At 50.1% G+C, this 14,730-nt stretch overlaps 1 protein-coding gene across 1 annotated transcript; it reads right to left on the bottom strand.

Annotated features, from left to right (window-relative positions):
• Nucleotides 1-10,464: 10,464 nt before the first annotated feature.
• LOC136518987 (uncharacterized) lies at nucleotides 10,465-12,536 on the bottom strand. Its single transcript, XM_066512656.1, has 2 exons — nucleotides 12,372-12,536; nucleotides 10,465-12,094 (listed from the first exon to the last, which is right to left on the bottom strand). Exon 2 carries the CDS (start codon nucleotides 12,086-12,088, stop codon nucleotides 10,514-10,516), a length of 1,575 nt encoding a protein of 524 aa, XP_066368753.1. The 5' UTR covers nucleotides 12,089-12,094; nucleotides 12,372-12,536; the 3' UTR covers nucleotides 10,465-10,513.
• Between the last annotated feature and the right edge of the window lie 2,194 nt (nucleotides 12,537-14,730).

Genomic DNA, 14,730 nt, shown 5'->3' with positions numbered 1-14,730 from the left:
TGAAATTTTTTCTATAACATAGATGTATGCTTCAATGTTAATTCTTCCAATCTTGTGATTTATCGAGTTCGATTTTAATTATTACAATTAAATTCACACGATATGTTCCTAATTTTCATAAAGAATGAAACTTTTGTGAAATATAGTAAATAAATCGAAATAAACACCATATTTTGGAATGGAGTACTAAATATCATATGTGGATAGAGGAAAAAGAATGAAGGGAAAAACAAGAAATTTGGTTGAATTTTACCGAGTGTTGGGCCAATACACTCGGTAAAAGATAGTGTTTACCGAGTGTATTGGCCCAACACTCGGTAAAATTTTCATGTTTGCCGAGTGTGTGATCATAACACTCGGTAAACATGTCATGCCTTGACGCCGTCTGGGCACGGTTGCTGTCCTAGGTGACGTGGCACGTTAATACCGAGTGACCATTTTTACCGAGTGCACCCCGTCGGTTAACTTGTAGTTTTACCGAGTGTCTGAATATACCGAGTGTGCTGACTCGGTAAAGCGGTTGACTACCGGGTGTTTATGTTTTCCGAGTGTTGGCACTCGGTAAATACTTTTTTCCGAGTGCCCCGACTTTTGACACTCGGTAATTATTGGGGCACTCGGTAAATACACAGTCTCCGGTAGTGAAGATTACAATCATCGTCTAAGATATCCCTAAGACCGGGTGGGGTTATAAGCCACCCCTCCACCAGGTTATCACGGGAAACTAGACGCGCACACTCATGAGCTAATCTATTACATTTCCGACTAATGAAAACCAAATCAAAAGGTTCGAAGCTCGAGCTGAGATCTTCCATCTGTTGCAAAATGGGATTAATCTCAGATTTTTGGCTTGTGCGATTCGTCCATATATTGACGAGGACATGGCAGTCCATCTCTAGCTGCAGCTTCCGCACGCCCGCATCCGCGCAAATGCCAGGCCATCCCTGCATGCCATCGCTTCCGCCATGAGCGCGTTTAGGCAATGATCATACCAGGCTGCCTTCCCTCCACACGATCTTCCATTTTCATCTCGGAGTACCACACCAGAGGCCGCGTTCCGGTTCCAGGCGTGGAAGGATGCATCCCACATTACTGCCTGGAACGACTCTCACTTCAGCTGCATGCACAGACTCTTTCACCTCCACGAATTCTCTAACTGTCTTGCTGTCTGCAAGATCTTCTGACCTTCGTCTCCGCATGACCAACGTTTACGCCCCCTCCATTCCTGAACTCCGCCCCGCTTTCCTTGATGAGATCAAAGAAATCACCCAGGAGGCAACATTCCTTGGCTCATTTGTGGAGATTTTAATATGATTCGATATGCTTGTGAGAAAAATAACGAGAACTTCAGGTGCAATGAAGCTGAAGCCTTCAACGATTTGATCCATGACATCTGCCTTATCGACAATTAATGCTTGACGATTACTGACACACGATTGCGAATATATGCGGAGATTGCATTCACTTCAATAGCCAAAATTTGTGAGGGACATCCCGACAATGATCAAATTAGTACTCACTAATACAGGATAAGGATCTCCACATGGGACAGCAGGGGCCTACCGCCTACGTGATGCGAATAGCTTATCTAGCTCCGGTGATGCGAAAGAAAGATGCAGGGATTGCATGTGTGTCAGCTACACTAAGTGCTAGGGAGTTCATTCATCACAAAGATGATAGGGCCAAACTCAAAATAGTCCACTAGTCATCTGCTATTTTTTTAAATACTTCCAACATTCTGCGGATTACACAGGACTTGTACTCACGATCACGACAACTTAACATTTCAGAGAACATGCTAACAACTTTACTGCATATATTACATCTTGCATGCTTATTACACAGCACACACTGACAGACTGTTTTGAATCTTTGAGGTATACATATCTTCTGGAACGGAAATGTACACGGCTGGACACCATCTGTATCCATACACTGCTATTCTTCCGGTACCATTCAGACTTATGTGTTTTTACTGGATCTCAAGTGACCTATCCTTTATAGAATGGTCATTGAACACGCCACAGCTCATTCTTTCTGAATTTCAATGTGACGGGGTCAGCCCTGTCCTTTATAGAATGGTCATTGAACACGGCCACATCTCTCTCGGCACTGCATTCTTCTAATCTTCCAGTGCATAGCTACAACCGAACAGCACAAAGCAAATTTCGCTCCAACACTTTTGCCTCTTCTAAACTAATCATCATTGCTGAAACTTGTACAGTTTTCCAGAGGTAACCAAATGCCTCCTTGCTGGGACTCCCACTTAACATTTTGCATCAAAATGAAATTGATCAATCATACACTGTTTCAGCATCCCAAAGTATTGATATCGCTGAATCGCACGCACTGTAATTCTCAGGACTGAACAAAGTCTGCTCCCCACACACCTGACCTGACCTATCCTTCAGGGAACTTCGCCTACTTTTCTCTGAAGTTTCAGTGGATACGAGCTAAGCTCCTCTGTATGCAACAAATCTCTGGTCATTGAAGAAGTAACTCATGTATGCTTGCACTTCTATTGAATCTCATCACTCTACTGCTTTCTATTCTCTGTTTGATCTTGCATATGTCAGCCACTGAAATTCTCTGCTTCATCTTTACTCAATGTATTTCTTGTAATCTTCAGTCTACTTCTCGTCTCTGCTGCAACACAGTATCTCTGCATTAGTACTACTTTCAGAGCTGCTACTGTACACCCCATGATCCCACGGCTCCATTTGCATGTTGCAAACTATACTGCAGCCACTATGTCTTCCCTATCCAAACCTTCACATGGCAGCCACTAAACCTTCTTGCCTGTTATCACCACTCTGATTGTGTAATCCTTCACAATATGATAGTGGAATATGAGAAGTAATTGGTTAGAGTTTCCTTGGATTTGAGTGTGAATCCAAGTGCAATTATAGTGCTCCCACCTAAAGTGCGTACAAGCGACAGCCGACAGCCCTAATCCATGTTTCGCAGAGGTGCTTCGGAGGAATTCCGCAATCAAAGCTAGGCCAACACATAGGCAACTCAAGAAGGATCTAATCGAGCAATCTATGCAGCTTCAACTTCTCTTGGTTACTCCTCTTCTTGTGTACTCCTCGCCTTGTGTATTCTACTCTCCTCTTCAATTACTCCTCTTCTTCAGTGCCTCCAATCTTCACACTCTTCTGGGAACCTCCAACCTTTTCGTAAGTTGCTTACCCTTCACCCTTGACGGGAATCACTTTTTCTATTCACAGTTGCGTATAGTGCTCGCCTTTTTTGGGGTGGTATAACTGTGGCCTCCATTTTGGCCTTCGCCATGGGGCATTTCACCCCTCTTGTGAGGCTGTTTAGGTGGCAATGGCGATGAGGTGAGGAGGTTGATAACTCGGCCGACCAGTGGCAGAACCAAGGGGCCATTCATCCCTCCCCACAACTCCCCCCTCCCCCCAACCCCCCTAGTTTTTTTTTGTTCCGCCACTGGAGAAGACTGTGACACAGTACCGCCGCCGCCAAACCCAGGCCATCGGCTTTGGCACAGCGCCGGCATGGCTGCCAGATGTGCCTGAGCTGGTGAAGGTGCCATTGGAGGTTGTTAGATAATCTTCTGCATCCCTTGTGTGAATGCGCAGCAGGGAAAGACAGCGCCGAAAAGGGCTCCCTGCTGTTGCACTGTAGCAGCTGCAGTGGTAGGCGCCGAACGCCTCACCTGCTGCGCTGTAGCCACAGCAGGGGCAGGCGCCAAAGTCAGCCCTGCTGTCACATCTAGTAACTATAGTAGCATGGCAGCTGTACTAGAACTAGATGGATAGAGTTGTATATATAGTTTGCCACTGCAACTCAGTAAAGAGAGTTCAGACTTGCCATCTCCTATACAGGGCTCCGCCCAACGCTGGTGTCTCTGCTGTGTGTGTATGCTCTGTTCTACCTCACTTCTTCTACCTCTAGCCTTAGTGTGTGGTCGAACAATGCTTGTCATGGTCGGCAAGACTGGTGAGTGGTCGACTCACCTGAGCCGGTGATCCTGTGGGCTAACAAATGATATCAGAGTCGTACAAACGCTGTCGTCGGACTAACCGCTGGCGATGACGCACGGTTCAGAGATGGGCGACAGCAGTGGCACTGCTGTGGCTGCCTAGCCACGACAGGAGGTCGTTGTTCGCATGGTGCGGGAGGTCAGCGGCACCAGTTGGCCGACGCTGACTCGCACCAACTATGGAGAGTGGTCGGTGACCATGAAAGTCAAGCTCAGAGCCCGATGGCTCTGAAATGCTGTTGACAAGGGCACCGACAATGAGGAAGACGACATGTCAGCGTTGGAGGCTATCCTCGCTGCTGTACCGGTGGAGTACAGGGAGCCATTGGGGGCAAAGAGCTCTGCTAAAGAGGCATGTGAGGCTATTGCGGAGATGCGCGTCGGTTTTGACCGCGCAAAGAAGGCAACAGCCCAGCATCTGAAGCAGGAGTACGCCAACCTCAAGTTCAAGGACGGTGAATCGGTGGAGGATTTCTCCCTCCGCCTGCAGACGCTCATCAGCAAGCTGAAGAGCCACGACGTCACCATCAACGAAGAGGAGATGGTCTCCAAGTACCTCCACCCCATGCCCATAAAGTACATCCAGATCGCTCTCTCCATAGAGACGATGCTGGACTTATCCACCCTCACCATTGAGGATGTGATAGGCCGTCTACGGACGGTGGACGAGCGCCTGGAGTAGGCGACAGCAACGAAGGACAGCGTCAAACTGCTGCTGACAGAGAAGGAGTGGGCTGCTTGGAGGAACTCCGGGGTAGCCTCCTCTAGCCACGATGGCGATGGCAAGCGCCGCGGTAGGGCTTCTTCGGAGAAGAAGAAGCAGATCGACCCCAACGCCTACCTGCGCTGCGGGAAGATGGGTCATTGGGCATGGGAGTGCCCAAATTGCAAGCAGGAGAAGAAGGCTAAGGCTCATCTGGCGCAAGCTGATGATCATGATGAGGCCACTATCCTGATGGTGACGTTATGTGCACTGCACGACATCGAGGCCGAGGAGAAGAGAGAGGTGATGACAGTGAAAGGACATGGGAAGGCCCTGAAAGCCATCAACCTCCATGAACCATGCGCCCAGGTCCACCTTGGACATGTGGGCAGCGAGCAGAAGCAGCGGTGGTATCTGGACTCTGGTGCCAGCAACCACATGGCGGGCTCCAAGGCAGCCTTCTCCGAGCTCAACGACGATGTTACCGGTACGGTGAAGTTTGGTGATGGCTCAAGGGTGGCTATCCGAGGGCACGACACCATCATCTTCAGGTGCCAGAATAGGGAGCACCGCACGCTAACAGATGTATATTACATCCCGCAGCTGTGTTCCAGCATCATCGGCATTGGCCAGCTGGATGAGCGTGGTAGCGAGGTACTGATCAAGGACGGAGTCCTTAGGATCAGGCACCGGGAGCAGCAACTTCTCGCTAAGGTGAAGAGGTCCAAGAACCGGTTGTACCTGCTCGACCTGAAGGTAGAGCAGCTGGTGTGCCTGGCGGCAAGGCACACCGAGGAGCCGTGGCTATGGCATGCCCGGTTCGGACATCTCCGCTTCGACGCACTTGGTCTGCTAGGCAAGATGGTCTGAGGGCTACCCCACATCGAGCATGAAGGCGAGCTGTGTGACAGCTGCCTGGCCGGGAAGCAGAGGAGGCTGCCATTCCCAAAGGCGCCAAGTATCACGTGGAGGACGCTCTCGAGCTCATCCACGACGATCTCTATGGGCCGATCACGCCAGCCACAAACGGTGGTCGGCGGTACTTCTTCCTACTCATGGATGATTGTAGTCACTACATGTGGCTGTAACTCCTAATGAGCAAGGACAAAGTGATGGCGGCGATCAAGAAGTTCAAGATGCGCGTGGAGGCCGAGAGCGGCAAGAAGCTCCGCACGCTGAGGACTGGTCATGGTGGCGAATTCACTTCGGTGGAGTTCATTGCATACTGCACGGATCAGGGTGTGGTGCGACACCACACCACGCCATACTCGCCATAGCCGAATGGCATGGTGGAGCGATGGAACCAGACAGTGGTCGGCATGGCTCGATCCATGATGAAGGCAAAAGACATGCCGGCAAGGTTCTAGGGTGAGGCGGTGACCACGGTGGTGTTCATCCTCAACCGTGCTCCTACAAAGGCCCTAAAGGGCAAGACGTCGTTCGAGGCTTGGCATGGACGTAGGCCGAGCGTTTCCTTCCTCCGGACATTCGGCTGCATCGGCCACGTCAAGAAGACGAAGCCGGTCCTAACCAAACTGGAGGACAGGAGCACACCAATGGTGTTCCTAGGCTACACGGAGGGTACCAAGGCGTATCGGCTCTATGACCCATGCGGAGACAAGGTGCTTGTCGCGCACGATGTCATGTTCGATGAGAAGGCGACATGGGACTGGAATAGTCCGAGCACGGGGGGAGCTGGTGGCTTCACCAGCACCTTCGTCGTTGAGCACTTGGTCATCCACGGTGGTGGAGACGCTGGGGAAGAGGTGCCGAGCACTCCAGCAACAGAGCCGAGCACTCCAGGAGGGATGCCGAGCACTCTGGGAGGGGTGCCGAGCAGGGAGGTCCTACAGTGGTGGCGACCACTCCAAGACGGGTGCTGAGCACTCCCGTAGCGTAGCCGAGAAGTCTTGTAGTGGTGCCGACCACTCCAAGACTGAGGCTGAGGACCCCTATAGTAGTGCCGATCACTGCAGGATTGATGACGAGCTATCCAGGAGTAGTGCCGAGCACTGCAGCTAGGGTGCCAAGCACTCTAGGTGCTGTGCCGAGCACTCCTACGGAACAGGGAACTCCATCGACGTCGATCGAGTTTGCCTCACCTCCAGATGACATCACAGAGTTTGTGGATGCCTTCCACGAAGGTGAGGAGGTGCGGTTCTGTAGGCTGGATGACATCATCGGGGGCATAGGGCCCTCAAGCCTGGTAGGTAGGCTGCTCAATGACCCAGAGCTGCTGCTCGTCAGTGCAGAGGAACCACCCATGTTTGCGATGGCTGAGCGCGATGAAAATTGGCAACGGGCGATGCTGGAGGAGATGAGGGTGATCGAGGAAAACGAGACTTGGGAGCTCGTCGATCCACCTCTTGGATGTCGTCCGATCGGCCTAAAGTGGTTGTACAAGGTCAAGCGGGATGAGCTCGGCGCCATTGTCAAGCACAAGGCGCGCCTCATCGCCCGAGGCTTTGTTCAGCACGAGGGCATCGACTTCGAGGAAGTCTTTGCTCCAGTAGCGCGCATGGAGTCTGTCCGTTTGCTACTAGCCTTGGCAGCAGCAAAGGACTGGCTGTCCATCACCTAGACGTAAAATTGGCCTTCCTCAACGGTGAGCTAGTGGAGAGGGTCTTCGTCAGACAACCTTTGGGTTTCGCTGTCAAGGGAGCGGAGCACAGGGTGCTCCGACTGCGCAAGGCGCTCTACGGGCTACGGCAGGCCCCATGAGCGTGGAATGCCAAGCTTGACGCCACGCTGGGTGGGCTTGGGTTCACAAGGTGAGCAACCGAGCATGCGCTATACATGTGGCGATGGGGGAAGGAGGAGCTCATCGTCATCGTGTATGTGGACGACTTGATCGTCATCGGCGCGCGTGCAGAGGACATCGATAGCTTCAAGCGAGATATGGCGGCTCATTTTTGAATGAGCGATCTCAGCGCACTCTCCTACTACCTCGGTGTCGAGGTGAGACAAGGGAAGGAGGCTCTCATGCTTGGTCAGAGCGCGTACGCCTCGAAGCTGTTGGAGCAGAGTGGCATGGCTAAGTGCAAGCCGTGCGTGACTCCGATGGAGGAGCGGCTGAAGCTGACAAAGGCCAGCACCGCGGCGAAGGTGGATGCAACACTCTACCGGAGCATCGTAGGCGGTCTACGCTACCTAGTCGACATGAGGCCGGACATTGCGTTCGCCATGGGCTACGTCAGTCGCTTCATGGAAAATCCTCGAGAGGATCATTAGGCTACGGTGAAGCGGCTGTTGCGCTACGTTAAGGGGATGGTGGAGGGATTGTCTTCCCCAAGATAGGCGGAAGCAGGCTACAGCTCACTGTGTTCAGCGATGAAGACATGGCGGGCTACATCGACGGACGACGGATCACCTCTAGCGTGCTCGTCTTCCTCGGGTCGGCTCCAATTTCATGGCTGTTGCTGAAACAGAAGGTGGTGACGCTATCTATGTGCGAGGCAGAGTACATAGCGGCGGCAACAGCGGCGTGACAAGTTGTGTGGCTGCGCCAGCTGCTGGGCGAGCTAACCAGTGCAGAAGCTCACCCACCAGCACTGATGGTGGACAACCAGCCCGCCATCGCCCTCGCGAAGAATCCAGTTCTCCATGACCGGAGCAAGCACATCGACCTGAAGTTGCACTTCCTCAGGGACTGTGTCGATGGAGGGCAGATCGTCATCGAGTTCGTCGAAACTGGTTGGCAACTCGTGGACGTCCTCACCAAGCCGCTCGGCCGTCTTCGACTCACGGAGCTGAAGAAGATGATCGGCATGGAGAGGGTTCAAGGGTAGCAGAAGGATTAGGGGAAGAATTGTTAGATAATCTTCTGCATCCCTTGTGTGAATCTTCTGCATCCCTTGTGTGAATGAGCAGCAGGGGAAGGCGGTGCCGAAAAGGACTCCCTGCTGTTGCACTGTAGGAGCTGCAGGGGCAGGCGCCGAACGGCTCACCTGCTGCGCTATAGCCACAGCAGGGGCAGGCGCCAAAGTCAGCCCTGCTGTCACATCTAGTAACTGTAGCAGCATGGCGGCTGTACTAGGACTAGATGGATAGAGTTGTATATATAGTTTGCCACTGCAATTCAGTAAAGAGAGTTCAGACTTACCATCTCATATACAGGGCTCCGGCCAACGCTGGTATCTCTGCTGTGTGTGTAAGCTCTGTTCTCCCTCACTTCTTCTATCTCTAGCCTTAGAGTGTAGTCGGACAACGCTTGTCGTGGTCGGTAAGACTGGTGAGTGGTCGACTCACCTGAGCCGGTGGTCAGCAAGACTGGTGAGTGGTCGACTCACCTGAGCCGGTGATCCTGTGGGGCTAACATAGGCGTAGTGAGCTCCAAGATACATAAACGCAGTAGCTTGAAGAGTGATGAGTTGAGAGTGGGTAGATGTAGTAGGTTGGAAATGAAAAGTGAGTTGGGAGTACGTAGATGTAGCTTGGAAATAAAAGTGAGTTGAGTACCCAGATCTATTAGCTGCTTGGAAACTAGGTCTATGCAACGTAATCTGACAGAACTACATACCACTACTCGTTAATAGTAATCTGACTATCATGCGCATGCAGGACTGAAATGACATGATTATGTTATACACAAGAACATGCTGATGGTCCCATTACCCGATTTAATAAGAGAAACCGGCAAATTTCTTTACGCAACGATAGTCATATTCCGCATAAGTTATCATAATAACAAAATCAAGCCAGCATGGAACGGGCAACGGCAAGAGCAGATTTGTCACAATTTCAGGGATCGCTAGTCCTCCATAATTCATTGATCAATTCCAAAAGGATAGATCCATGCATTGGTACTGGAAAGCCAGAAAAGTGGTCCCTTCTTCCTTCTCCGTTCCACCTCGATCGAGCACATCCATCCAAGGATGCGTATGTATTTTCCAGCCTCACTCTCCATTTTTTGTGGTCATGTTTCACAAAAATGCTTTGCTTGGTCTTTGAAGAATGGACATGATCCCCTTGCTTTAAGGTGGGTAACTAGCATTCTTTGGAATTTATAGCTTGTTTTGTTGGTAATATTATTTTTATTTATTCTCATGCTTGTTCTTTTTCCATTTAGATAGCATTTTTCTGAATTCTTCTTAAAGGCATCCGAATTTTGGTGTTAAATAGCATTTTTCTGAATTCTTCGTAAAGGCATCCTTCACCAAGCAGGAGGCAGCGCCTGGGAAGCCACCTGCCGCCCGCCCAGATCTAGGCTGGGAGAGCCGTCGTGCCTTCCGGCCTCCGCCGAGCGCCGCACGGCGCGTAGCACGAGCCCGCGGGCGTTCGCTGGAGCCCGAGCCTGCGAGCGCAGCACGGCCATGGCGGAGACGGCCGCGGCTGCGGAGGGCACTCGCAGCGCAGGCACCGAACTTCGGGTTGCAGCGCGCGGTCCGCCAGCGGCTCGATACGGGGTGGCGCGGCTGAACGCCGGTGAGGTGGTAACGGAGGCGGCGAGGTGGAGGACGCACAGTCATGCTGCTTCCAGAGCTTCCCGTCAGGCCTCACCATCACCACAGCGAGCGAGCCCACCGCTGGAGTGGAGGTAGTTGAGGAACACGGCGATGGGGACACGAGGGTATTTTGGACATTTTTCACCTTTGTTTGACAGCATTAGAGGCAAAAGTGGACCGAATGGCTTGAGAGTCAAAAAAAAAAAAAAAGTGTCATGGCACCCGAGAATGCTTGAAGTTTTTAATGGCCTATAGGCCTAGAGCATCTTTTATAATGGCACATATAGAAAAGGCTCAAGAAAGAAATGGTCTGGGGTGGTGATTAGCCGTGTCCATCCGCACTTTAGACGCCACGAGCTAATCTCGCTTCTCGCCACGCCCCGCAGCACGCACACGGAGGCCATGCAATCCATGAGCTCGTGCATACATGCTTGCGGCTAATAATAAAATCAAACTGAAAACAGAAAACATAAGAGGCACAACAAGTGTATCTGCTAGAAGCATTTGCTTAGCTAAGAAAAATATAATCAATGCTTTGCACGGAACATCTCGGCACAAGCTTAACACCGCTCCCTCCAACTCTGAGGACGATGGCGCAGCTGTAGTTTGCCCCTGCCACTGACGCAGCACCAACATACAAAGGGATGGCAGAATCACCGAAGAGAGAACAGCAACAATGGCTGATGACATGTTGCCCCAAAGCAGATCCGTCGCCTCTTCCGCCTCATCTGTGTCTGTGACAATAATAGATGCAAGGATACCTACAAGACAGAGGAGTGGGAGCTCAGCTTTGCGGACCACTGCCTTGACGGTGCGTACGGCACAAGCAGCAGCGCCGTCGTCACAGCTGCCAAGGTAGATGGTGAGCCAAGCTAGTGCTGCAACAAGCTCCGGCATGCAAACAAGCAGCACGTATTCACCCAGCAGTTCCGCTGCCATGGTGTGCGCTGTCATCAGCCCCATCACGAGAAAGGCCCTGTGGATAACCTCAAATGCCGGCGCTACATCGAATTCTGAAGAAAGCCTCTCCATCATCAGTGTAAGCTCACCCAGGGAGCAGCTGAGGAAGAGGAGGCAATTTGTCATCTCCATGTTCCTAAAATATCTCATGAAGCATAGTAACATGGAGTGCAGTAGCACCATCAATAACAGATCCCGTCTCTTTTCTTCTTCTCCTCCTCCTCCCCTCACTTCCTTCTTCCCTGTGTGATAACCCTTAATTTCAATTTCATTAACATTCGAGAGCACAAAATTGTCATGGGAAGGGCTAGCTACTTCTTCCTCCTCATGTCCAACCTCCCCTCTCTCTTTTTCTTCTCCCCTCAGTTTCTTCTTCCCTGTGTGATCCTCAGTCCTACTAGGCCCCTCCACACTGATGTCTCCGAAGCCATCACCTTTGGATTCTTCTTCTTCTCCCCTCACTACCTTCTTTTCTGTGTGACCCTTAGTTTTAATTTCTTCTTCCCCCTGTCCAGCCTCCCCTCTTTCTCTGCCATCAGCTTTGGTAGTAGTGGCAATAATACCATCATCAGCCTTGTTAGCATCATTATCATCACGCTCCATGTGACCCTTTCGAGAGACTATTACGAACAATGAAACGATGAAAATCAGCAAGATGATGAGAATGATGCCCAGACTGCTATACCTTTTATCTACCATAACTAAATTTCTAAAAATTGTGCATAACTTAGCAAAAGCATTGGCACATGCAACAAAGCTGCGAAATTGGCTCCGCTTGAATAGAGCTATTTCCCAACGGGCAAGTCTCAATCCATTTATGCACGAACACACATAGCAGACAAAATCATGATGAGCACGAGTAACAACAGACTGCATCACCGTAGCAGGTTCAAAACTCTCTATTTTCACGGGGGAAAAACTGAGGGTCCATGTGACAAGTTCCGCGAAGACATCCATGAGTACTCCTGACATGTTAAGCTGGATTCAAGGCAAACAAGGAAGACCATATATATATATCAGTGATCAGTGATAAAACTTCTACTACAACATATACTAAAAAATGGTCAAACTTCATGCACAGGGGCAAGCAAATCCTTCTGTTTTCCCTGGAAAGTGCGAAAAATAAAAACTTGGATATGGATCTACTTGTTCCTTTTCAAAGATTGATCTGATTTGCATTGCACGCAGAGCTAGCTACATATATAGAAAGGTGAAAATTAGAGCTTATACATGTATTGGCAAAGACAACATTTACCTTATATTAGTGAGATCTAGTAGCTTGATTGATTGCTTCCTGCCTTCCTCTGGCTAGCTGCTCCGACCAAGGATATATATCAAGCTCTTGCAACTTTGTTCCCTTTCCCCTATTGAAAATATTGTCAAGAATAAACGCTAGCTCTCTCACAGGACGCAGATACTGTCCTTCAGAAGCTCATCCATACATTCCTGTGAGCAAGTATGACTTTAAATACTATGCACCTCGTTTGTTTGCTTCCCTAGTTGAGGCTCTCGACCTTGCTTATTGATTCCTTTTGATAGTGACGAATTTTTTATTGATGAGCTGTGATAATGGTTGTTGACGTCTTTATTGGTTTTCTTTTCTTATTCCCCTTACTTTATATTGTATACATGCAACTTGATGTATGTTCCGTATTTTACTTGTCTAGACCATTATTACTCTTCAGCAATCCATGACCTTTCTTAGATAGTGGTGTAGAGCCACAGTGGCTTTGCCGTGTGCCACAGGCACTCGACAGAGACCAAAAAAACACTCGGCAAACAGCACACGGCATCTACAGTGTCGGCGAACGTCTCTTTGCCGAGTGTTTTGTATCGGGCACTCGGCAAATATTTTGCCGAGAGCTGACTCTGACGCTCGGCGAAAAAAAGTAACCCGACGGTGCGGAGACGGTCACGGCGCGTTTGCCGAGTGTCCCGGACCTGACACTCGGCAAACCTGCCTTATTTGCCGAGTGTGAAACTCCGGGACACTTGGCAAATATGCCTTCTTTGCCGAATGTCAACTCTGAGACACTCGGCAAAGCTGCCTTCTTTGCCGAGTGTCAACTCTGGGACACTCCTGCTTTCTTTGCCGAGTGTCAAATACCTGACACTCGGCAAAGACTGGTCCAAAACGTGCAAATGTTGTCTTCTTTGCCGAGTGTCACAGCGCAGACACTCAGCAAAGAAGTCATTTTAGTCCCAGAATGCACAGATTTTTGCCACGTGTACCTCTTTGCCGAGTGTAATTTCCATGGCACTCGGCAAATAGCCCTTTTGCCGAGTGTAACACTCGGCAAAGCTGCCACAAATAATCAGTTTATTTGTTTCGGTCACAGCCACATACCACATTCAAATAAACATCACATCCATCACAGATAGTTCACAATATGCATCATAGGCAGTTCATATAGATATATCGACAACACAATTTGTGGCAAGAGGAAGACTGAACCTTGACAAAAACTATGCGTAGCTTGCATCCAGTAAAATGATTGAATACCTTCTCCTGAGAATTGAGGTCACTGATGAATAGTGTATCAGCAGCACTGAATACAATATATGTACCCTTGCCATCACAATTTGTGGCCCCCTGTGATCCACCAAGGCCTGTAGATGTACAAAGGCCTTGTCGGTGCGGGACCCACGGGATGCCCGCAAGGAAGGGAGAAGATCCAGTCTAACTAGGATTCTTCCCATGTAATCTTAGTAGTAGTATTATTCTGTAATCCTGCTAGTAACTCTCATTGTAAACCGACTAGGATTCTGACCTCCTGACTATATAAAGGATGGCAGGGTTCCTAAAGAGGGGACTTTAGATGACACAACACTTTACAATCAATCCAACGCAAAGGCTAACGTCGACTAGACGTAGGGCTATTACTCGATCACGGTCGAGGGCTCGAACCAGGATAAATCGGCTGTCTCTTGCATTTACCGTCGAGTTCTGCATACGCTGAAGCCCGAACAAACTGCCCCGGGTACCCCTGTGGCAGGCTATCGGTGGTGAAACATCGACAGCGGGCGCGCCAGATAGGGGCTTTCGGTGAATTTGCATCCGAGAGCTCGATGGACCTCGACAACATGATCTTCTCGACGGGATTAACCTTCATCTTCGGCTCGTGGATCTGCGAAGGAGACGACAATGGCAAGCTCCAAAGCCATCTCCTCGAAGATTCGGATCACCATGAAAACCATTCTATTTTGGCGACTACAACAGATCAACTCGCTGGAAGATTCACGCAGCTCGCGGTGTCCGACCCAAGTCAGATTTTGTGACTTTGCGCATCCGACTCAAACTCAGGTTCCACATCCGAAATGGACTCTTACCCGAATTCTTCCGGGAAACCGAGTTCTTTTCCGATGGGGCTTAAGAACGCGGCCTTGGCCTATCAAGAATACAACTCAAAGTACACTCAGAATCTTTTCAAGAAGTCGGGTCCTTTTCCGTTCGGACTCCACAACATGGCAACATCTTATCAGACGCGGCCCGAAGGATCCCTCGATCCGGTGCTTAGAATGCCACTGAAAGGAGCTCAGGAAGGTCTCATGCTAACTATAACATCTCAAGACTACATCGTCCACTGACCATATTCTGTTCCTGAGAATAGTGG

The sequence above is a fragment of the Miscanthus floridulus genome, chromosome 17, assembly GCF_019320115.1.
Source record: "Miscanthus floridulus cultivar M001 chromosome 17, ASM1932011v1, whole genome shotgun sequence".
Lineage (NCBI taxonomy): Eukaryota > Viridiplantae > Streptophyta > Magnoliopsida > Poales > Poaceae > Miscanthus > Miscanthus floridulus.
This window is presented reverse-complemented; position numbering and strand designations above follow the sequence as displayed.